The sequence below is a fragment of the Entelurus aequoreus genome, linkage group LG08 (assembly GCF_033978785.1).
Source record: "Entelurus aequoreus isolate RoL-2023_Sb linkage group LG08, RoL_Eaeq_v1.1, whole genome shotgun sequence".
Lineage (NCBI taxonomy): Eukaryota > Metazoa > Chordata > Actinopteri > Syngnathiformes > Syngnathidae > Entelurus > Entelurus aequoreus.
In genome coordinates this window covers 60,980,480-61,005,264 of record NC_084738.1, presented here as the reverse complement: position 1 = coordinate 61,005,264, position 24,785 = coordinate 60,980,480, and the positions used below count along the sequence as shown (strand labels likewise).

Genomic DNA, 24,785 nt, shown 5'->3' with positions numbered 1-24,785 from the left:
GGGGTTGAAGCCCGCCAAACGCTGACCTTTCTCGACACCGCCACGGGAGCATACAGGGGAATTGAGATCTTGGCAGATGTGCGCACTCGTGAGGGCTAATTTAAAGAGACACCTCAATGTCATCAGTCGGCAAGCGGCAAAACAGACCAAGCGCAATCTTTACGGAGCAGCGGATTTCTGGCGGGTCAGTCGGACGTATGTCGGACATACTGTAAGGTCCAAACCGCCAATTGTAACATTCAGATATTAGTCGGATAAACATACTCGTGTGTTTAATGCGCCGACAATCCTTCAAGCGGTGCGGCTTCATAGCTTACCAAAGTCGTATTAAAACATTTTGATAGATTTGTGTAATGTTCTATATCAGTGGTTCTTAACCTAGTTGGAGGTACCGAACCCCACCAGTTTCCTATGCGCATTCACTGAACCCTTCTTTAGTGAAAAATAAAATGTTTTTTTTTTCAAATTCAAGACATAGTTATATGTTTTTGGTAACACTTTAGTATGGGGAACATATTCTAAGTAACAAAGACTTAATTTAGAGTTATTTGGTTAGGGTTAGGGTTAGAGGGTTAGGGTTATAATAAGGCCATGCCGAATAAGGCATTAATAAGTACTTAATAATGACTAGTTAAGAGCCAATATGTTACTAATTTGCATGTTAATAAGCAACTAATAAGCAACACAGGTCCGGTGGCCATGGATGAAGTGCTGGCTGTCCAGAGTCGGGACCCGGGGTGGACGGCTCGCCTGTGCATCGGTTGGGGACATCTCTGCGCTGCTGACCCGTCTCCGCTCGAGATGGTCTCCTGCTGGCCCCACTATGGACTGGACTCTCACTATTATGTTAGATCCACTATGGACTGGACTCTCACACTATTATGTTAGATCCACTATGGACTGGACTCTCACTATTATGTTAGATCCACTATGGACTGGACTCACACTATTATGTTAGATCCACTATGGACTGGACTCTCACACTATTATGTTAGATCCACTATGGACTGGACTCTCACACTATTATGTTAGATCCACTATGGACTGGACTCTCACACTATTATGTTAGATCCACTATGGACTGGACTCTCACTATTATTTTAGATCCACTATGGACTGGACTCTCACTAATATGTTAGATCCACTATGGACTGGACTCTCACTATTATGTTAGATCCACTATGGACTGGACTCACACTATTATGTTAGATCCACTATGGACTGGACTGTCACTATTATGTTAGATCCACTATGGACTGGACTCTCACTATTATGTTAGATCCACTATGGACTGGACTCTCACTATTATGCTAGATCCACTATGGACTGGACTTTCACTATTATGTTAGATCCACTATGGACTGGACTCTCACACTATTATGTTAGATCCACTATGGACTGGACTCTCACACTATTATGTTGGATCCACTATGGACTGGACTCTCACTATTATTTTAGATCCACTATGGACTGGACTCTCACTAATATGTTAGATCCACTATGGACTGGACTCTCACTATTATGTTAGATCCACTATGGACTGGACTCACACTATTATGTTAGATCCACTATGGACTGGACTCTCACACTATTATGTTAGATCCACTATGGACTGGACTCTCACTATTATGTTAGATCCACTATGGACTAGACTCTCACTATTATGTTAGATCCACTATGGACTGGACTCTCACTATTATGTTAGATCCACTATGGACTGGACTCACACTATTATGTTAGATCCACTATGGACTGGACTCTCACACTATTATGTTAGATCCACTATGGACTGGACTCTCACTATTATGTTAGATCCACTATGGACTGGACTCTCACACTATTATGTTAGATCCACTATGGACTGGACTCTCACTATTATGTTAGATCCACTATGGACTGGACTCACACTATTATGTTAGATCCACTATGGACTGGACTCTCACACTATTATGTTAGATCCACTATGGACTGGACTCTCACTATTATGTTAGATCCACTATGGACTGGACTCTCACACTATTATGTTAGATCCACTATGGACTGGACTCTAACTATTATTTTAGATCCACTATGGACTGGACTCTCACTAATATGTTAGATCCACTATGGACTGGACTCTCATTATTATGTTAGATCCACTATGGACTGGACTCTCACTATTATGTTAGATCCACTATGGACTGGACTCTCACTATTATGTTAGATCCACTATGGACTGGACTCTCACTATTATGTTAGATCCACTATGGACTGGACTCTCACTATTATGTTAGATCCACTATGGACTGGACTCTCACTAATATGTTAGATCCACTATGGACTGGACTCTCATTATTATGTTAGATCCACTATGGACTGGACTCTCACTATTATGTTAGATCCACTATGGACTGGACTCTCACTATTATGTTAGATCCACTATGGACTGGACTCTCACTATTATGTTAGATCCACTATGGACTGGACTCTCACTATTATGTTAGATCCACTATGGACTGGACTCTCACTATTATGTTAGATCCACTATGGACTGGACTCTCACTATTATGTTAGATCCACTATGGACTGGACTCTCACTATTATGTTAGATCCACTATGGACTGGACTCTCACACTATTATGTTAGATCCACTATGGACTGGACTCTCACTATTATGTTAGATCCACTATGGACTGGACTCACACTATTATGTTAGATCCACTATGGACTGGACTCTCACACTATTATGTTAGATCCACTATGGACTGGACTCTCACACTATTATGTTAGATCCACTATGGACTGGACTCTCACACTATTATGTTAGATCCACTATGGACTGGACTCTCACTATTATTTTAGATCCACTATGGACTGGACTCTCACTAATATGTTAGATCCACTATGGACTGGACTCTCACTATTATGTTAGATCCACTATGGACTGGACTCACACTATTATGTTAGATCCACTATGGACTGGACTGTCACTATTATGTTAGATCCACTATGGACTGGACTCTCACTATTATGTTAGATCCACTATGGACTGGACTCTCACTATTATGCTAGATCCACTATGGACTGGACTTTCACTATTATGTTAGATCCACTATGGACTGGACTCTCACACTATTATGTTAGATCCACTATGGACTGGACTCTCACACTATTATGTTGGATCCACTATGGACTGGACTCTCACTATTATTTTAGATCCACTATGGACTGGACTCTCACTAATATGTTAGATCCACTATGGACTGGACTCTCACTATTATGTTAGATCCACTATGGACTGGACTCACACTATTATGTTAGATCCACTATGGACTGGACTCTCACACTATTATGTTAGATCCACTATGGACTGGACTCTCACTATTATGTTAGATCCACTATGGACTAGACTCTCACTATTATGTTAGATCCACTATGGACTGGACTCTCACTATTATGTTAGATCCACTATGGACTGGACTCACACTATTATGTTAGATCCACTATGGACTGGACTCTCACACTATTATGTTAGATCCACTATGGACTGGACTCTCACTATTATGTTAGATCCACTATGGACTGGACTCTCACACTATTATGTTAGATCCACTATGGACTGGACTCTCACTATTATGTTAGATCCACTATGGACTGGACTCACACTATTATGTTAGATCCACTATGGACTGGACTCTCACACTATTATGTTAGATCCACTATGGACTGGACTCTCACTATTATGTTAGATCCACTATGGACTGGACTCTCACACTATTATGTTAGATCCACTATGGACTGGACTCTAACTATTATTTTAGATCCACTATGGACTGGACTCTCACTAATATGTTAGATCCACTATGGACTGGACTCTCATTATTATGTTAGATCCACTATGGACTGGACTCTCACTATTATGTTAGATCCACTATGGACTGGACTCTCACTATTATGTTAGATCCACTATGGACTGGACTCTCACTATTATGTTAGATCCACTATGGACTGGACTCTCACTATTATGTTAGATCCACTATGGACTGGACTCTCACTAATATGTTAGATCCACTATGGACTGGACTCTCATTATTATGTTAGATCCACTATGGACTGGACTCTCACTATTATGTTAGATCCACTATGGACTGGACTCTCACTATTATGTTAGATCCACTATGGACTGGACTCTCACTATTATGTTAGATCCACTATGGACTGGACTCTCACTATTATGTTAGATCCACTATGGACTGGACTCTCACTATTATGTTAGATCCACTATGGACTGGACTCTCACTATTATGTTAGATCCACTATGGACTGGACTCTCACTATTATGTTAGATCCACTATGGACTGGACTCTCACACTATTATGTTAGATCCACTATGGACTGGACTCTCACTATTATGTTAGATCCACTATGGACTGGACTCACACTATTATGTTAGATCCACTATGGACTGGACTCTCACACTATTATGTTAGATCCACTATGGACTGGACTCTCACACTATTATGTTAGATCCACTATGGACTGGACTCTCACACTATTATGTTAGATCCACTATGGACTGGACTCTCACTATTATTTTAGATCCACTATGGACTGGACTCTCACTAATATGTTAGATCCACTATGGACTGGACTCTCACTATTATGTTAGATCCACTATGGACTGGACTCACACTATTATGTTAGATCCACTATGGACTGGACTGTCACTATTATGTTAGATCCACTATGGACTGGACTCTCACTATTATGTTAGATCCACTATGGACTGGACTCTCACTATTATGCTAGATCCACTATGGACTGGACTTTCACTATTATGTTAGATCCACTATGGACTGGACTCTCACACTATTATGTTAGATCCACTATGGACTGGACTCTCACACTATTATGTTGGATCCACTATGGACTGGACTCTCACTATTATTTTAGATCCACTATGGACTGGACTCTCACTAATATGTTAGATCCACTATGGACTGGACTCTCACTATTATGTTAGATCCACTATGGACTGGACTCACACTATTATGTTAGATCCACTATGGACTGGACTCTCACACTATTATGTTAGATCCACTATGGACTGGACTCTCACTATTATGTTAGATCCACTATGGACTAGACTCTCACTATTATGTTAGATCCACTATGGACTGGACTCTCACTATTATGTTAGATCCACTATGGACTGGACTCACACTATTATGTTAGATCCACTATGGACTGGACTCTCACACTATTATGTTAGATCCACTATGGACTGGACTCTCACTATTATGTTAGATCCACTATGGACTGGACTCTCACACTATTATGTTAGATCCACTATGGACTGGACTCTCACTATTATGTTAGATCCACTATGGACTGGACTCACACTATTATGTTAGATCCACTATGGACTGGACTCTCACACTATTATGTTAGATCCACTATGGACTGGACTCTCACTATTATGTTAGATCCACTATGGACTGGACTCTCACACTATTATGTTAGATCCACTATGGACTGGACTCTAACTATTATTTTAGATCCACTATGGACTGGACTCTCACTAATATGTTAGATCCACTATGGACTGGACTCTCATTATTATGTTAGATCCACTATGGACTGGACTCTCACTATTATGTTAGATCCACTATGGACTGGACTCTCACTATTATGTTAGATCCACTATGGACTGGACTCTCACTATTATGTTAGATCCACTATGGACTGGACTCTCACTATTATGTTAGATCCACTATGGACTGGACTCTCACTAATATGTTAGATCCACTATGGACTGGACTCTCATTATTATGTTAGATCCACTATGGACTGGACTCTCACTATTATGTTAGATCCACTATGGACTGGACTCTCACTATTATGTTAGATCCACTATGGACTGGACTCTCACTATTATGTTAGATCCACTATGGACTGGACTCTCACTATTATGTTAGATCCACTATGGACTGGACTCTCACTATTATGTTAGATCCACTATGGACTGGACTCTCACTATTATGTTAGATCCACTATGGACTGGACTCTCACTATTATGTTAGATCCACTATGGACTGGACTTTCACACTATTATGTTAAATCCACTATGGACTGGACTCTCACTATTATGCTAGATCCACTATGGACTGGACTTTCACAATATTATGCTAGACCCACTCGATGTCCATTGCATCCGGTCTCCCCTAGGCGGGGGGGGGGGGGGGGGGGGTGTCGTTGTACCGCGGATGTCGTTGTGGCTTGTGCAGCCCTTTGAGACACTTGTGATTTAGGGCTATATACATTCCATGGCCGAACGGCTTCATCTAAGCCATACATCACCAAGTCCAAGGCAAAGCGTGGGATGCAGTGGTGTAAAGCACGTCGCCACTGGACTCTAGAGCAGTGGAGACGCCTTCTCTGGAGTGATGAATCACGCTTTTCCATCTGGCAATCTGATGGACCTTTCTGGGTTTGGAGGTTGCCAGGAGAACGCTACATTTCGGACTGCATTGTGCAGAGTGTGAAGCTCGGTGGGGGAGGAATTATGGCGTGCGGTTGTTTTTCTGGAGATGGGCTTGGCCCCTTTGTTCCAGTGAAAGAAACTTTGAATGCTCCAGGATACCAAAATATTTTGGACAATTCCATGCTCCCAACCTTGTGGGAACAGTTTGGAGCGAGCCCCTTCTTCTTCCAACATGACAAGGTCCATAAAGACATGGATAACATAGTCTAATGTGGATGAACTTGACTGGCCTGCACAGAGTCCTGACCTGAACCCGATGGAACACCATTGGGATGAATTAGAATTAGGGCTGCAACAACTAATCGATTAAATCGATTAAAATCGATTATAAAAATAGTTGGCGATTAAAGTAGTCATGCTCAGAGGTAATTATTTTTTTTATTTATTTTTTTTAAATAAACCTTTATTTATAAACTGCAACATGTACAAACAGCTGAGAAACAACAATCAAAAAAAAGTATGGTGCCAGTATGCTGGGTTTTTTTCAATAAAATACTGGAAAGGATAGAAATGTAGTTTGTCTCTTTTATCCGATTATTAATCGATTAATCAAAGTAATAATCGACAGATTAATCGATTATCAAATTAATCGTTATTTCCAGCCCTAATTGGAACGGAGACTGAGAGCCAGGCCTTCTCGACCAACATCAGCGTGTGACCTCCCCAATGTGCTTTTGGAAGAATGGTGGAAAATTCCTATAAACGCACTCCGCGACCTTGTGGACAGCCTTCCCAGAAGAGTTGAAGCTGTAATAGCTGCAAATGGTGGACCCAGATCATATTGAAACCCTATGGGTTAGGAATGGGATGGCACTTCCAGTTCATATGTGAGTCAAGGCAGGTGGCCAAATACTTTTGGCAATATAGTGTACGTATAACGGATTGTTATCCAACCTTAGATTCATTTGGTTCTCCCTTGAATTATTGTCAATCTGCGGCGTTGGTTTGATTGTTTTTGCGTAAACTTGCTGGTTTAACAGCCGCCAGTAAAACGAAACCTTTTTAATAGCAATAATTATAAAAACGATATACTGTTTAATGAGTTGAAGCATTCTTCAGACATTCCTCTGTGAATATCTCATTTTTGTAGTCTGATCACACGAGCCGAACGAATCAAATTACAGCGTCAACAAGCATCCCAATTAAGTCAGCGGCGAGGCTCCCTCATGGAGGCAGGCCACGCTAAGATCTGGCGGCTGGCGAATGCAAACAGTCAGGATGACAGCTGCAGGGTGGTCCGGGGCCGGGCTCCACAGGTGCCAAGCCCATCATCCCCTATAAAAAAATCCCCCCTCTCAGCGGCCCCCCGGTTCACCTTACGTCATCGACGCCGCAGGCTCGACGCTTCCTCAGGTCTCAGCAGGACCTGAGACTTCTGAGGATCATCCCAACCTGCTGCCGTATCCCACCGAGATGGTGCACATTGAAATGCAAAGCAAAACTACAACATAAAAAAAAACGGACAAACCTTCATTTTCCTGTGAGAATAAACCAGATCTTGCATGGTTTCTCCTCATTATGTGTTACCGTAGTTTGTAGTATGTTCACAGCCTGATCAATATTAGAGGTGGGGGAATCAATCGATTTTTAGATGCACCGCAATTCGGACACGGAGGATTATAAAAATCGATTAGTAAACGTCAATAATCGATTTATTTATCATAAATAAAGTCGTGCACACAGTTCGATAATTTGGCTGACTGCAGCGAGCCACCTGTCCTGACCAGCGCCTTTATTTTGAGGCACTTGGGCTCCAGTTTCACACACATTCCCATTAATGTATTATATATGTGGGAATTAATTCAACTGTTTCTTATTTCAAATGCACTGTTTTGAAAAGTTGCAAGTAAGAAGCGCTTATTTAGTGAAACGAAAAGAAATGTAAAACTGCATCTATATATACAAACCCCGAAACCAGTGGAGTTGGCACGTTGTGTAAATGGTAAATAAAAACAAAATACAATGATTTGCAAATCCTTTTCAACTTATATTCAATTGAATAGACTGCAAAGACAAGATATTTAGCATTCGAACTGATAAACGTTATTTTTTGCAAATATTTTAGCTCGTTTGGAATTTGATGCCTTCAACATGTTTCAAAAAAGCTGGCACAAGTGGCAAAAAAGACTGAGAAAGTTGAGGAATTCTCATCAAACACTTATTTGGAACATCCCACAGGTGAACAGGCTAATTGGGAACAGGTGGGTGCCATGATTGGGTATGAAAAGCAGCTTCCATGAAATGCTCAGTCGTTCACAAACAAGGATGGGGCGAGGGTCACCACTTTGTCAACAAATGCGTGAGCAAATTGTCCAACAGTTTAAGAACAACATTTCTCAACCAGCTATTGCAAGGAATTTAGAGATTTCACCATCTGTGGTCCATAATATGATCAAATGGTTCAGAGAATCTGGAGAAATCACTGCACTTAAGCAGCATGCCTGTGACCTTCGATCCCTCAGGCTATACTGCATCAAAAAGCGATATCAGTGTGTAAAGGATATCACCACATGGGTTCAGGAACACTTCTGAAAACCACTGTCAGTAACTACAGTTTTTCGCTACATATTTAAGTGCAAATTAAACTCTAATATGCAAAGCCATTTATCAACAACACCCAGAAATGCCGCCGGCTTCGCTGGGCCTGAGCTCATCTAAGATGGACTGATGCAAAGTGTAAAAGTGTTCTGTGGTCTGGCGAGTCCACATTTCAAATTGTTTTTGAAAACTGTGGACGTTGTGTCTTCCGGAACAAAGAGGAAAATAATCATCCCGATTGTTATAGGCGCAAAGTTGAAAAGCCAGCATCTGTGATGGTATGGGGGTGTATTAGTGGCCAAGACATGGGTAACTTACACATCTGTGAAGGCACCATTAATGCTGAAAGGTACATACAGGTTTTATAGCAACATATGTTGCCATCCAAGCAACGTTATCATGGACGCCCCTGCTTATTTCAGCAAGACAATGCCAAGCCACATGTTACAACAGCATGGCTTCATAGTAAAAGAGTGCGGGTACTAGACTGGCCTGCCTGTAGTCCAGACCTGTCTCCCATTGAAAATGTGTGGCGCATTATGAAGCCTAAAATACCACAAGTTGAACAACTTAAGCTGTACATCAAGCAAGAATGGGAAAGAATTCCACCTGAGAAGCTTCAAAAATGTGTCTCCTCAGTTCCCAAACGTTTACTGAGTGTTGTTAAAAGGAAAGGCCATGTAACACAGTGGTAAAAAGGCCCCTGTGCCATTTTTATTTGCAATGTGTTGCTGCCATTAAATTTTAAGTTAATGATTATTTGCAAAAATAAATAAAGTTTTCCATTTCGAATGTTAAGTATCTTGTCTTTGCAGTCTATTCAATTCAATATAAGTTGAAAAGGATTTGCAAATCATTGTTTTTATTTACCATTTACACAACGTGCCAACTTCACTGGTTTTGGGTTTTGTATATACAGTATATATAAATTGGAGATGCATCAGTAATCGATTTTAAATCGAATCGTCGCTCTTGAATCGTAATCGGACCGTGAGCTGCCCAAAGATTCCCACCTCTACTCAATACAATCTTAGGTCAGCAGTACCATGCAGGTTATGCAAGTCCAAGCGGCCTCCAGGAAGCAATTTACGTAGCGGCCGATGCTCTTCATCCTCTGACATTGAAAGTCGTGTCACTGATCTCAGGGCCCAATAATCAGCCAAATAAAAAGTCTATATTTCCCCAGCGTTCACCTTTGTTTGTCCGCTATGCCGCCGCTGGTTAGATCCACAAGATGTGTACGTGATATTTGCATTTCATTATGTCCACCAAACGTGAAAGTACGAAGGTTACAGATATTGGTTTTCCACTTGTTAGTTAGCGGGATCATTTAGCGTTTACTATACCATCTAGAACAGGGGTCACCAACGCGGTGCCCGCGGGCACCAGGTAGCCCGTAAGGACCAGATGAGTAGCCCGCTGGCCTGTTCTAAAAATAGCTCAAATAGCAGCACTTACCAGTGAGCTGCCTCTATTTTTTAAATTGTATTTATTTACTAGCAAGCTGGTCTCGCTTTGCCCGACATTTTTAATTCTAAGAGAGACAAAACTCAAATAGAATTTGAAAATCCAAGAAAATATTTTAAAGACTTGGTCTTCTTTTGTTTAAATAAATTCATACATTTTTTTACTTTGCTTCTTATAACTTTCAGAAAGACAATTTTAGAGAAAAAATACAACCTTAAAAATGATTTTAGGATTTTTAAACACATATACCTTTTTACCTGTTAAATTCCTTCCTCTTCTTTCCTGAAAATTTAAATCAATGTTCAAGTAAATTTATTTTTTTTTATTGTAAAGAATAATATATACATTTTAATTTAATTTTTCATTTTAGCTTCTGTTTTTTCGACGAAGAATATTTGTGAAATATTTCTTCAAACTTATGATTAAAATTCAAAAAAATTATTCTGGCAAATCCAGAAAATCTGTAGAATCAAATTTAAATCTTATTTCAATTTTTGTTCTGGAAAATCTAGAAGAAATAATGATTTGTCTTTGTTAGAAATATAGCTTGGTCCAATTTGTTATATATTCTAACAAAGTGCAGATTGGATTTTAACCAATTTAAAACATGTCGTCAAAATTCCAAAATTAATTTTAATCAGGAAAAATTACTAATGATGTTCCATAAATTATTTTTTTAATTTTTAAAAAAAGATTCTAATTAGCTAGTTTTTCTCTTCTTTTTTTCGGTTGAATTTTGAATTTTAAAGAGTTGAAATTGAAGATAAACTATGTTTCAAAATTTAATTGTCATTTTTTTTCGTGTTTTCTCCTCTTTTAAACCGTTCAATTAAGTGTAAATATCATTAATTATTAATAATAACATAGAGTTAAAGGTAAATTGAGCAAATTGGCTATTTCTGGCAATTTAATTAAGTGTGTATCAAACTGGTAGCCCTTCGCATTAATCACTACCCAAGAAGTAGCTCTTGCTTTCAAAAAGGTTGGTGACCCCTGATCTAGAACCTCACATCTGTACCAGGGGCCTCATGTTTTAAAGGTGCGTATGCACAAAATTGTGGCGTACGCCCTTTTTCAGGGCAAAGTCGAGCTGAATCGAGAATGAACTGGCCGTGGAAATGTGCGGTGCCTCACGCTGACTTCACGCTTGACGTACGCGCATTTCTGTGGGTTCTTTGGCGAACACACTTCGGGTTTTGCCAACATTTGATTTCAACAATGTAAAAAAATCAAGGCAAGGACACAAAATTCACTTTTTTTACCAATGAATTACAAAACCCAAAACCAGTGAAGTTAGCACATTGTGTAAATGGTAAATAAAAATCCTTTTCAACTTATATTCAATGGAATAGACTGCAAAGACAAGATATTAAACGTTCAAACTGAGAAACTACTTTTTTTTTTTACAAATAATAATTAACTTAGAATTTAATGGCAGCAACACATTGCAAAAAAGTTGGCACAGGGGCATTTTTACCACTGTGTTACATGGCCTTTCCTTTTAACAACACTCAGTAAACGTTTGGGAACTGAGGAGACCAATTTTTGAAGCTTTTCAGGTGGAATTCTTTCCCATTCTTGCTTGATGTACAGCTTAAGTTGTTTAACAGTCCGGGATCTCCGTTGTGGTATTTTAGGCTTTATAATGCGTAGGGATGATGTTCGAAACGGTTCTCCCGGTTGTTTGATAAGAAAAGAACCGTTCGATAAGAAAGAAACCGATTCCGTGACTCGAATCCCTTTTGAGAACCGGTTCCCGTTATCGAGGCCACCATAGTAAAGAAAAAGAGTTGTTCTTTATTCGAATCCCTGGGAACGAATCCCGTCCCACAAGAAATGCCCTGTGGGACATCACTTGAAATGACGTAGGTCAGTCATTAGACTGAGCTACGCCATTTCCTGTGATGTCACACAGGCAGCAAAATAATGGACCGGAAAAAACGCCTCAAGGTATGGCTATTCACCTATAGTGATCACAGAGACAGGTTGTTTTTGTGTTACTGTATATATTTGTTTTTCTAAAAAAATCCCACCTAATATACTTTGGGTAACAACAGTCAATATTTATTTATTTTATTTTTTTAGGGGGTAACAGTCAATATTCATCTATTTATTTTTTTTCTCATAAAATAAAACGGAGCTTTTGTAAAACCAAATATTGTGTTTTTTTCCATATACAACAACCTATCTGGATTCGATAAGAGAATCGATAAGGAATCGGTTCGTTAAGAGGATTCGATAATGGGCTCAAACTCGATAATTTCTTATCAAACATCATCCCTAATAATGCGCCACACATTTTCAATGGGAGACAGGTCTGGCCAGTCTAGTACCCGCACTCTTTTACTATGAAGCCACGCTGTTGTAACACGTGGCTTGGCATTGTCTTGCTGAAATAAGCAGGGGCGTCCATGGTAACGTTGCTTGGATGACAAAATATGTTGCTCCAAAACCTGTATGTACCTTTCAGCATTAATGGTGCCTTCACAGATGTGTAAGTTACCCATGTCTTGGCCACTAATACACCCCCATACCATCACAGATGCTGGCTTTTACACTTTGGACCGAGTCCGGATGGTTCTTTTCCTCTTTGGTCCGGAGGACACGACGTCCACAGTTTAAAAAAAAAATTGGAATGTGGACTCGTCAGACCACAGAACACTTTTCTATTTTACATCAGTCCATCTTAGATGAGCTCGGGCCCAGCGAAGCCGGCGACGTTTCTGGGTGTTGTTGATAAAGTTTTAACTTGCACTTACGACTGTAGCGACGAACTGTAGTTACTGACAGTGGTTTTCTGAAGTGTTCCTGAGCCGATGTGGTGATATCCTTTACACACTGATGTCGCGTTTTGATGCCTGAGGGATCGAAGGTCAAGGCCTTGCCGTTTACGTGCAGTGATTTCTCCAGATTCTCAGAACCTTTTGATGATATTACGGACCGCAGATGGTGAAATCCCTAAATTCCTTGCAATAGCTGGTTGAGAAATGTTGTTCTTAAACTGTTGGACAATTTGCTCACGCATTTGTTCACAAAGTGGTGACCCTCGCCCCGTCCTTAATTCCCCATATAAGGGCACAGTTCCGGCGGAAAATGGAAGCTGCTTTTATACCCAATCACGGCACCCACCTGTTCCCAATTAGCCTGTTCACCTGTGGGATGTTCCAAATAAGTGTTTGATGAGCACTCCTCAACTTTCTCAGTCTTTTTTGCCACTTGTGCCAGCTTTTTTGAAACATGTTGCAGGCATCAAATTCCAAATGAGCTAATATTTGCAAAAAATAACAAAAGTTTTTCAGTTTGAATGTTAAATATCTTGTCTTTGCAGTCTATTCAATTGAATATAGGCTGAAAAGGATTTGCAAATCATTGTAGTCTGTTTTTATTTACGACTTACACAACGTGCCAACTTCACTGGTTTCGGGTTTTTCAAATCATTTTAGTACTTGTGAGGACATCTATTTATACTGTTTGTCCTGACTATCGTTTTCCAACCTATTGCTGTCAAAATGTGTTCCTGTAACCCCAGCACCGCTCTGCCTATCGGGCATGGCCTGACTTTGTGTCACGTGGCTGCTACCGCTAGTAGCTCTCCTGTGTTGTAATAATAAATGGACCAATCAAAATGTTGTATCATTTTTGATATGATGTCATGTTTAAATTAAAAAAACAAAGGATTTCAAACCATGTTACATAATTTTCGCATGAAACTCTAATCTGGCTGTAAGCAGGCTACCGTATGAACACATTTTGTTGTAAATTACACAAATCATATTTATATATAGAGGGTAATCAGAGTCGCCCAAGTTTTACATATCACTGCGGCGGCTAACTTTTCAAACGGGACCCAGCACTACTTTATCGCTGGTTCCCTAATCGCATCCGTTTTCTTCTTCTTCACTTTCTTCCTGATGTCCAGCCATTTTCCGTGTGCGGTTCTCGTAGCCTACGGCAGTGTTTTTCAACCTTTTTTGAGCCAAGGCACATTTTTTGTGTTGAAAAAATCCAGAGGCACACCACCAGCAGAAATCTTTAAAAAACGAAACTCAGTTGACAGTAAAAAGTCGTCGTCGCAATTGTTGCATATGACTTTAAAGCATAAAGAAGCATGCATCACTATAGCTCTTGTCTCAAAGTAGGTGTACTGTCACCACCTGTCACATCAAACCGTGACTTATTTGGAGTTTTTTGCTGTTTGTAGTGTTTTAGTTCTTGTCTTGCGCTCCTATTTTGGTGGCTTTTTCTCTTATTTGGGTATTTTCCTGTAGCAGTTTCATGTCTTCCTTTGAGCAATGTTTCCCGCATCTACTTTGTTTTAGCAATCAAGAATATTTCAGTTGTTTTTATCCTTCTTTGTGGGGACATTGTTGATTGTCATGTCATGTTCGGATGTACTTTGTGGACGCCGTCTTTGCACCACAGTAAGTCTTTGCTGTCGTCCAGCATTCTGTTTTTGTTTACTTCGTAACCAGTTTAGTTTTAGTCTCGTTCTGCATAGCCTTCCCTAAGCTTAAATGCCTTTTCTTAGGAGCACTCACCTTTTGTTTATTTTTTGGTTTAAGCACCTTTTTACTTGTACGCTGCCCCCTGCTGTTTCCGGCATCTACAAAGCAATAGCTACCGGCTGCCACCTACTGATATGGAAGAGTATTACACAGTTTATCTGCCGAGCTCTAGACAGTACCGACACTCAACAACAACACATCATTTGCAGACTGGAATTACTGGTTGCAAAAAACATTTTTAACCCAAATAGGTGAAACTAGATAATCTCCCACGGCACACCAAACTGTATCTCACGGCACAGTGGTTGAAAAAAACTGGTCTACGGCATTGACAGGCTCGCACGCGCTATCCTACTCAACCTTCTTTTGTTCGCTCGAAACGTGAGAAAGAAGATACCTTCTACTGATCCCTACTGAATTCTGATTGGGCAGAGTGTGCAGATATCAGGCCCCTGGCTAATTTCAATAAGATTGCATATTTAAAAGGGGGCGTGGTCTGGTTGTCCCCAGCCACACAAACGTGCGGTCAATGGTAAGTAAAAAATATGCGATTTTAACGTACACCAATTTTTTGTAGAAAATTCCCCGCAACTCCTAATACATGAGGGCCCTGTTATTTGGAACCTTTATGTAGGGTTTGTTTATTGAGACTTGGTAACAAACCTCGGAGGGCGACTAACGCTAAATGACACAACAGTTGGCCTTTTTTTTCCCGCCTCATTTGCAATCATCCAAAATGATGAAAATCCGTTTTGCTCATTCCTACCCTTGGCTATCTCGGCGGACCCGAAACGCCTGCCAACCAAAGGCCGACAAGTGCCAACCCAAAGACTTGGACCGCAGACGCTCGTGTGGGGGCTTTACTGACTTTGTTCTCTTCAGAGGGAGCCAGCGACTGCTTTCAGTCTTTATGCTTACTCCGTGCTAACAAGCTGCTGGATAAAGGTCCTTGCAGATAAAGCCAGCGAGCAGCTTCCAGAGTCAGTGCTCGTTTCAGCGTCGTCTTCTTTAACTGGCTGGACAAAGACTATGGCAACCAAACTGGTTTGTGGTCTGGTTGTCCGTCCACACACATGTTTTTCTCTTCAAAGCATTCTACAGTAAGTCGTAAAATACGACAAGTACGAGGTAATGAGAGTCTCATAAAGCTCTTAAAATAAGTCCAAATGACCTGAATATTAACCAAGTACTAGCGATATTGTTATTAAGACAAACTATTCTTAATGCCATCGTGATCGCAGTTAACTAACTATCTTGTAAAGCTTTATTGACATACTGAGCTGCTGCTGCATCGCCTCTAAATTGGTAAAAGTTAATTGTAAATTATAAATCATGCCTCTCACCTGGATAGTAGAAGGTTGTGGCCATAAACCGAGAAGTTGGTCAACTTTGACATTCAACCTATACACCAAATGGCACCTTTTTTTTAACTCTTTCTAAGGATTGTGATTAACTCTTCATTTAAACGGGGCATCCCAGTGAGGGCAGACATTGTACAGTAAGTGATTGTTTTGATTGTAATTGCCATAAAAGGACTACAGACGGAAATTAGCATGGTGCTAAATCTGGTGCAGCCATCTTCTTAATGTAACTGCACATTGTCCTTCAAATAAACAAATACAAACAAACAAACTAAAGCTAGATCTGTTTATCACTCAGTTTCTAAAACTTGTAGATCATCCTCCATATACTCAGGCTCAAAAATATAAAGTTCTGGATCATCATTTGTTCCAAAGTAGTCTTTGTTGGTCAACTTATACACGAGATGGCACCTTTTTTAACCCTTTAAAAGGATTGTGATTAATTCTTCATTTAAACGGGGCATCCCAGTGAGAGCAAACATTGTACAGTAAGTGATTGTTTTTATTATGTTCGTAGTTTGTATTTCTTGTTTAGCACTTGCCAATTCTGCTACATGATGCTTAGTGCTTCATGTAGCTCATGTATTGTAATTGTATTTCAAATTGCTTATCATTATGTAATTTTAATATTGTTGTGTATTTTCAATCCTGTGTATTTTTAATTGTGGATGTTACATGTGCCATAAAAGGACTACAGACGGAAATTAGCATGGTGTTAAATCTGGTGCAGCCATCTTCTTAATGTAACTGCACATTGTCCTTCAAATAAACAAATACAAAGAAATAAACTAAAGCTCGATCTGTTTATCACTCAGCTTCTAAAACTTGTAGATCATCCTCCATATATTCAGGCTCAAAAATATAAAGTTCTGGATCATCATTTGTTCCAAAGTAGTCTTTGTTGGTCAACTTATACACGAGATGGCACCTTTTTTAACCCTTTAAAAGGATTGTGATTAATTCTTCATTTAAACGGGGCATCCCAGTGAGAGCAAACATTGTACAGTAAGTGATTGTTTTTATTATGTTCGTAGTTTGTATTTCTTGTTTAGCACTTGACAATTCTGCTACATGATGCTTAGTGCTTCATGTAGTTCATGTATTGTAATTGTATTTTAAATTGCTTATCATTATGTAATTTTAATATTGTTGTGTATTTTCAATCCTGTGTATTTTTAATTGTGGATGTTACATGTGCCATAAAAGGACTACAGACGGAAATTAGCATGGTGTTAAATCTGGTGCAGCCATCTTAATGTAACTGCACATTGTCCTTCAAATAAACAAATACAAAGAAATAAACTAAAGCTCGATCTGTTTATCACTCAGCTTCTAAAACTTGTAGATCATCCTCCATATATTCAGGCTCAAAAATATAAAGTTCTGGATCATCATTTCTTCCAAAGTAGTCTTTGTTGGTCAACTTATACACAAGATGGCACCTTTTTTAACCCTTTAAAAGGATTGTGATTAATTCTTCATTTAAACGGGGCATCCCAGTGAGGGCAGACATTGTACAGTAAGTGATTGTTTTTATTATGTTCGTAGTTTGTATTTCTTGTTTAGCACTTAGCAGTTCTGCTACATGATGCTGAGTGCTTCATGTAGTTCATGTATTGTCACGTGTGGGTTTACGCAGCTTACTGCGAGGTTTGTTCTCCCGGGATGCAAACAGACCATTCCGGACAAAGCGTGCAGGAAAAAACATGATTTAATTCTCAAAACTCAAAAAGGTACACAAACGGAAAACAAGGCGAAAGCACAACGCGCTGATCGCACTTGGAGTTAAAGTAAATACTTAGCATTGACTACGGACATAGAGAACTTAGGAAACTGTGGCATGACATAAACATGACTTACGTAGTCCAGGCATGAGACAAACAATGACGCCAGGCCGACTGACTGGCAAAGGCAAACTTAAATAATACCTCTGATTAGTGCTCGGGAAGCAGGTGAGCGGGTGAGCACTAATAAGAGACAGGTGAACACAATGATTAGCGACAGGTGTGATCCAAACAAATGAGGCAGGTGAACTAATGAGTCGCCATAGTGACAAAACAAACAAGGAAGCGCAGACGGGAACTAAAGAAGTCCAAAACTAACAGAACATAACTAAACAAAACATGATCCGGACCACGGATCATGACATGTATTGTACCTGTATTTAAAATTGCTTATCATTATGTAATTTTAATATTGTTGTGTATTTTCAATCCTGTGTATTTTTAATTGTGGATGTTACATGTGCTATAAAAGGACTACAGACGGAAATTAGCATGGTGCTAAATCTGGTGCAGCCATCTTCTTAATGTAACTGCACATTGTCCTTCAAATAAACAAATACAAAGAAATAAACTAAAGCTCGATCTGTTTATCACTCAGCTTCTAAAACTTGTAGATCATCCTCCATATATTCAGGCTCAAAAATATAAAGTTCTGGATCATCATTTGTTCCAAAGTAGTCTTTGTTGGTCAACTTATACACGAGATGGCACCTTTTTTAACCCTTTAAAAGGATTGTGATTAATTCTTCATTTAAACGGGGCATCCCAGTGAGAGCAAACATTGTACAGTAAGTGATTGTTTTTATTATGTTCGTAGTTTGTATTTCTTGTTTAGCACTTGACAATTCTGCTACGTGATGCTTAGTGCTTCATGTAGCTCATGTATTGTAATTGTATTTTAAATTGCTTATCATTATGTAATTTTAATATTGTTGTGTATTTTCAATCCTGTGTATTTTTAATTGTGGATGTTACATGTGCCATAAAAGGACTACAGACGGAAATTAGCATGGTGTTAAATCTGGTGCAGCCATCTTCTTAATGTAACTGCACATTGTCCTTCAAATAAACAAATACAAACAAACAAACTAAAGCCAGATCTGTTTATCACTCAGTTTCTAAAACTTGTAGATCATCCTCCATATATTCAGGCTCAAAAATATAAAGTTCTGGATCATCATTTGTTCCAAAGTAGTCTTTGTTGGTCAACTTATACACGAGATGGCACCTTTTTTAACCCTTTAAAAGGATTGTGATTAATTCTTCATTTAAACGGGGCATCCCAGTGAGAGCAAACATTGTACAGTAAGTGATTGTTTTTATTATGTTCGTAGTTTGTATTTCTTGTTTAGCACTTGACAATTCTGCTACATGATGCTTAGTGCTTCATGTAGTTCATGTATTGTAATTGTATTTTAAATTGCTTATCATTATGTAATTTTAATATTGTTGTGTATTTTCAATCCTGTGTATTTTTAATTGTGGATGTTACATGTGCCATAAAAGGACTACAGACGGAAATTAGCATGGTGTTAAATCTGGTGCAGCCATCTTAATGTAACTGCACATTGTCCTTCAAATAAACAAATACAAAGAAATAAACTAAAGCTCGATCTGTTTATCACTCAGCTTCTAAAACTTGTAGATCATCCTCCATATATTCAGGCTCAAAAATATAAAGTTCTGGATCATCATTTCTTCCAAAGTAGTCTTTGTTGGTCAACTTATACACAAGATGGCACCTTTTTTAACCCTTTAAAAGGATTGTGATTAATTCTTCATTTAAACGGGGCATCCCAGTGAGGGCAGACATTGTACAGTAAGTGATTGTTTTTATTATGTTCGTAGTTTGTATTTCTTGTTTAGCACTTAGCAGTTCTGCTACATGATGCTGAGTGCTTCATGTAGTTCATGTATTGTCACGTGTGGGTTTACGCAGCTTACTGCGAGGTTTGTTCTCCCGGGATGCAAACAGACCATTCCGGACAAAGCGTGCAGGAAAAAACATGATTTAATTCTCAAAACTCAAAAAGGTACACAAACGGAAAACAAGGCGAAAGCACAACGCGCTGATCGCACTTGGAGTTAAAGTAAATACTTAGCATTGACTACGGACATAGAGAACTTAGGAAACTGTGGCATGACATAAACATGACTTACGTAGTCCAGGCATGAGACAAACAATGACGCCAGGCCGACTGACTGGCAAAGGCAAACTTAAATAATACCTCTGATTAGTGCTCGGGAAGCAGGTGAGCGGGTGAGCACTAATAAGAGACAGGTGAACACAATGATTAGCGACAGGTGTGATCCAAACAAATGAGGCAGGTGAACTAATGAGTCGCCATAGTGACAAAACAAACAAGGAAGCGCAGACGGGAACTAAAGAAGTCCAAAACTAACAGAACATAACTAAACAAAACATGATCCGGACCACGGATCATGACATGTATTGTACCTGTATTTAAAATTGCTTATCATTATGTAATTTTAATATTGTTGTGTATTTTCAATCCTGTGTATTTTTAATTGTGGATGTTACATGTGCTATAAAAGGACTACAGACGGAAATTAGCATGGTGCTAAATCTGGTGCAGCCATCTTCTTAATGTAACTGCACATTGTCCTTCAAATAAACAAATACAAACAAACAAACTAAAACTAGATCTGTTTATCACTCAGCTTTTAAAACTTGTAGATCATCCTCCATATATTCAGGCTCAAAAATATAAAGTTGTGGATCATAATTTGTTCAAACAAACTAAAGCTAGATCTGTTTAGTTTTAAGCCAAAATGTGTCTACTCTCCCATGTTGAAAGAGCCATATTGGACCAAAAAATACAAAAAACTAATCTGTCTGGAGCCGGAAAAAGGGAAAAGCCGTATATAAGTCTTATAATCAAGACAACACATGTTGTAAGTGTCTATATTAGTTATAATAGCCTACTATCAAAATGACTATGTGTCGCAGGCTGAAGCAAATCTTCGTTGACAGAAATGTTGAAATGTAATATTTATTCTACACATTTTTACAATATTAGAAAACATTAGTAAATCAGAGGCTACTCAGAAGGTGAGATAACTCCTGGAAATTACTGGCTTTTAATGGCCAAAGGTATAGATGTGTGTGTCCAAGTTAAGGCTGTCTTCTTCTAATAGATTTATTGCAATCTTTGGCAAGCTAGGTAATCTTTGCTGTGGTCTGGAACAACATGGCACACATGTGAAATGCAGCCAATATTACATACAGATAATCTGTCATGAGACATGCAACACTAAATGATATACAAAGAGGATAAAAGTAAAGGATATTAAATTAGCTCAAATATACCTACAAATGAGGCATAATGATGCAATGTGTACTTACACCTAGCCTAAATAGCATGTTAGCATCGATTAGCTTGCAGTCATGCACTGACCAAATATGCCTGATTAGCCCTCCAACAAGTCAATAACACCAACAAAGCTCACCTTTTGCATTCACGCACAGTATAAAACGTTTGGTGGACAAAATGAGACAAAGAAGGAGTGGAAGATTTTTACATGTAAAACAAACTGTTGCGTCGCAGTCCGCCCTATGGTGAGTTCAAGAACCGCCGAAATTAGTAGGACAAAACGATGTTCTCCAAATACTGTCATCAGCGAAGCGTACACACCAATATATTAAACAGTGGGCTTTCTAACAATCGGGAAGGTTTGTGTCATGTTTGTCCTCAAACAAAAAACATACAAAAACAAAACACAAATATTTCCCCCCCATCTTTTTCCATTTTCAATCCTTTTTTAACCTCTTAAGGCCCAAGCTGTTTGTTTACATGCTTTTATTTATTTCTCTTTGCTATTTGGGCTTATTGGACCCTAATTAGAATAAAAACTAAAAATCATCTTTTGATATGGTTTACTTAGTCCATAAGTACACAAACGTGTACTTCATGTGCAGTGACATGCTAATTTTAATTTTTACACTTTTTTTTTCCAAATTCCATTGTATGTTATACTCTTCTGACACCACCAGATGGCAGTATAAATGTCCATAACACCCCAATTCAGTAGTGTACACAATTTTGGAAATAAGCGCTAAAAGGTGCTGTCCACGCATGTGGCCATTAAGGCCTTTAGAGGTTAAAAATGCTCCAGGGCGGCACTTAAGAGCCGTGGCTTGCTGACCCCCGCCCTAGTTGTTGGTTGACCGTTGGTTGTGTATTTGTACAATTGTGTCAGTTTCAGGACGACTCACAATGAAAGAACAAAGCCCACCACTGCAAAACAATCACATACCCGTGTGTCCCCTTCAGGCGCCAGAGGATCGGTCATCCAGGACCCGAACCTGGACCCCGACGTCTTGATGGTGATGGGGTCGCTGATGCCCGTCAGTTTGCCGCACGCTGCAACGGACAAAGGTAGGACGAAGCACAAAAGCATTTGAGTTTTTTGTGTCATGGTGGGATGTATTAGCAGAAATGTAATTCACTTGACATCCAAACAAGTCCGCCTGAATATTGAGAGAGCTGATTGTCCAGCTGGCCTCTCTCAGTGTGATGTTCAACAATTTGTTGTGTGTGTGCTCCACTTCGCCTGCTTTTAATTAGCGCTGACCTATGTCTTCACGTGCACCCGTCCCCCTACGTTAAGAGCGGGGCCCGACTCTTAATGAGCACAGACGGAAGAAGCGAAGAGATCTTCCCGGCCGGGGGGGGGCAAAAAAACTCCCGTCGATTCCTTTGGACATCTTTTGTTTTCTGACGGCCTCTCAGCAAGGCAAATGTCAATTAGACGGTTCGGACGAGCTAATTTGAGGTGGTAATGAGTCATTCCGCAGTGGCAATTTAGAGAGTAAGTCACCACCGTGGTCTATTTGGGGTGGTCATTAGCCCCTTTCAGGCACATTTGCAGTCATTAGCCAGTCATTTGACCACTTTTAGACCGCTGTTAAGTGCCATGGTTTGACTTGGCCAGATCGACTTTTAAAATGTTTTGTTTTGTTAAGCTCACTTTTGCAAACCTTAACCTCTTAAGGCCCAAGCTGTTTGTTTACATGCTTTTTTTTATTTCTCTTTGCTACTTGGGCTTATTGGACCCTAATTAGAATAAAAACTAATAATCATCTTTGGATATGATGTACTTAGTCCATAAGTACACAAATGTGTACTTCATGTTTAGTGACATGCTAATTCTTATTTTTACACTTTTTTTTTCCAAATTCCATTGTATGTTATACTCTTCTGACACCACCAGATGGCAGTACAGTGTTTCCCATAAACTGCCAAGATACCTGTGGCGGTGGGGGCGTGGATATAGGCGTGGTCACATGACATCATCGAGTAATTTGCATAATTTACTACAATGATTTGATTTTCTCTAAAAAGGCTAAAAAAATGTATACTTACTAATTAATAATAACAGTATTGTTCTAAACGTCCATCCATCCATCCATCCATTTTACAATATAATTACAACACTTTATGTACATATTTATATACAGATTTGAACAATAAGTTATTCACTGAAATATATTTATTAATTGTGGTTCTTACAAAAAATATATCTTATAAAATATAAAAGCTAAAATGTCTCAAAGCTCTGCCCCTTTAATTAGTGCATACTAAATAATTTAACTTTAGCCTACTACTACAACCATATTATTTACCAGCAACATAAAGTGAAACAGAGGCAGATGTGTCTTGCCACAGTCAGTAACAAATAAACAGAAAACAGTAGTGGTGGTAGATAGACACAGAGCTTCAGCAAACATCTGATCCACTGAACAAAGAGCTCCAAAAATCTTGAATTTTAGACTGCCATCAGTTTTACTCCCTACACTTAACCATGTGTTTCCTACTGCCTGCAGACTTTGCACCCTTTGTTATATACACATGTTGTGTTTCTAATATAAATACATTTAATAAAGTCAAATACCAATAAGGCAACAAGAGAAGTATCATACACTTCTCTTTTGTAAAGTAAACCTGAACAGCCGATATGGGCATCTACATCAACTATATGATTTGCCTGAGAAGCTGGAGAGGACAAAATTTATTTTTATTTTTTTTAATTTATTTATTTTTTATTTGTGGCGGACGTAATTCTTTCGTGGCGGGCCGCCACAAATAAATGAATGTGTGGGAAACCCTGCAGTATAAGTGTCCACATAAGCGGCCATAGGACCCCAATTCAGTAGTGTACACAATTTTGGAAATAAGAGCTAAAAGGTGCTGTCCACGCACGTGGCCATTAAGGCCTTTAGAGGAATTATAGGGGAACTGAACTTTTTTAAGTTAAGTTAAAGTTAAAGTACCAATGATTGTCACACACACACACTCGGCGTGGTGAAATTTGTCCTCTGCATTTGACCCATCCCCTTGTTCACCCCCTGGGAGGTGAGGGGAGCAGTGAGCAGCAGCGGTACCCGCGCCCGGGAATAATTTTTGGTGGTTTAACCCCCAATTCCAACCTTTGATGCTGAGTGCCAAGCAGGGAGGTAATGGGTCCCATTTTTATAGTCTTTTGGTATGACTTGGCCGGGGTTTGAACTCACAACCTACCGATCTCAGGGCGGACACTCTAACCTTATCATTCACCATCTCTATCTAAGACAAGAACACAAGTT

General features: G+C 39.3%; 1 protein-coding gene and 1 long non-coding RNA gene across 4 annotated transcripts in view; one reads left to right on the top strand and one right to left on the bottom strand.

The window, feature by feature from the left end:
• LOC133656134 (uncharacterized) overlaps positions 1–24,785 on the top strand; it is a 252,413-nt gene that overhangs the window by 85,693 nt on the left and 141,935 nt on the right. For both annotated transcript variants that reach the window (XR_009827100.1, XR_009827101.1), the window contains exon 4: positions 22,474–22,578. This is a non-coding gene — a long non-coding RNA (uncharacterized LOC133656134). The remainder of the gene's footprint in view (positions 1–22,473; positions 22,579–24,785) is intronic.
• The window catches only part of LOC133656133 (noelin), a 78,308-nt gene that overhangs the window by 6,480 nt on the left and 47,043 nt on the right, over positions 1–24,785 (bottom strand). For both annotated transcript variants that reach the window (XM_062057016.1, XM_062057014.1), the window contains exon 5: positions 22,457–22,563. In XM_062057016.1, the coding sequence (XP_061913000.1) occupies positions 22,457–22,563 (107 nt within the window). The remainder of the gene's footprint in view (positions 1–22,456; positions 22,564–24,785) is intronic.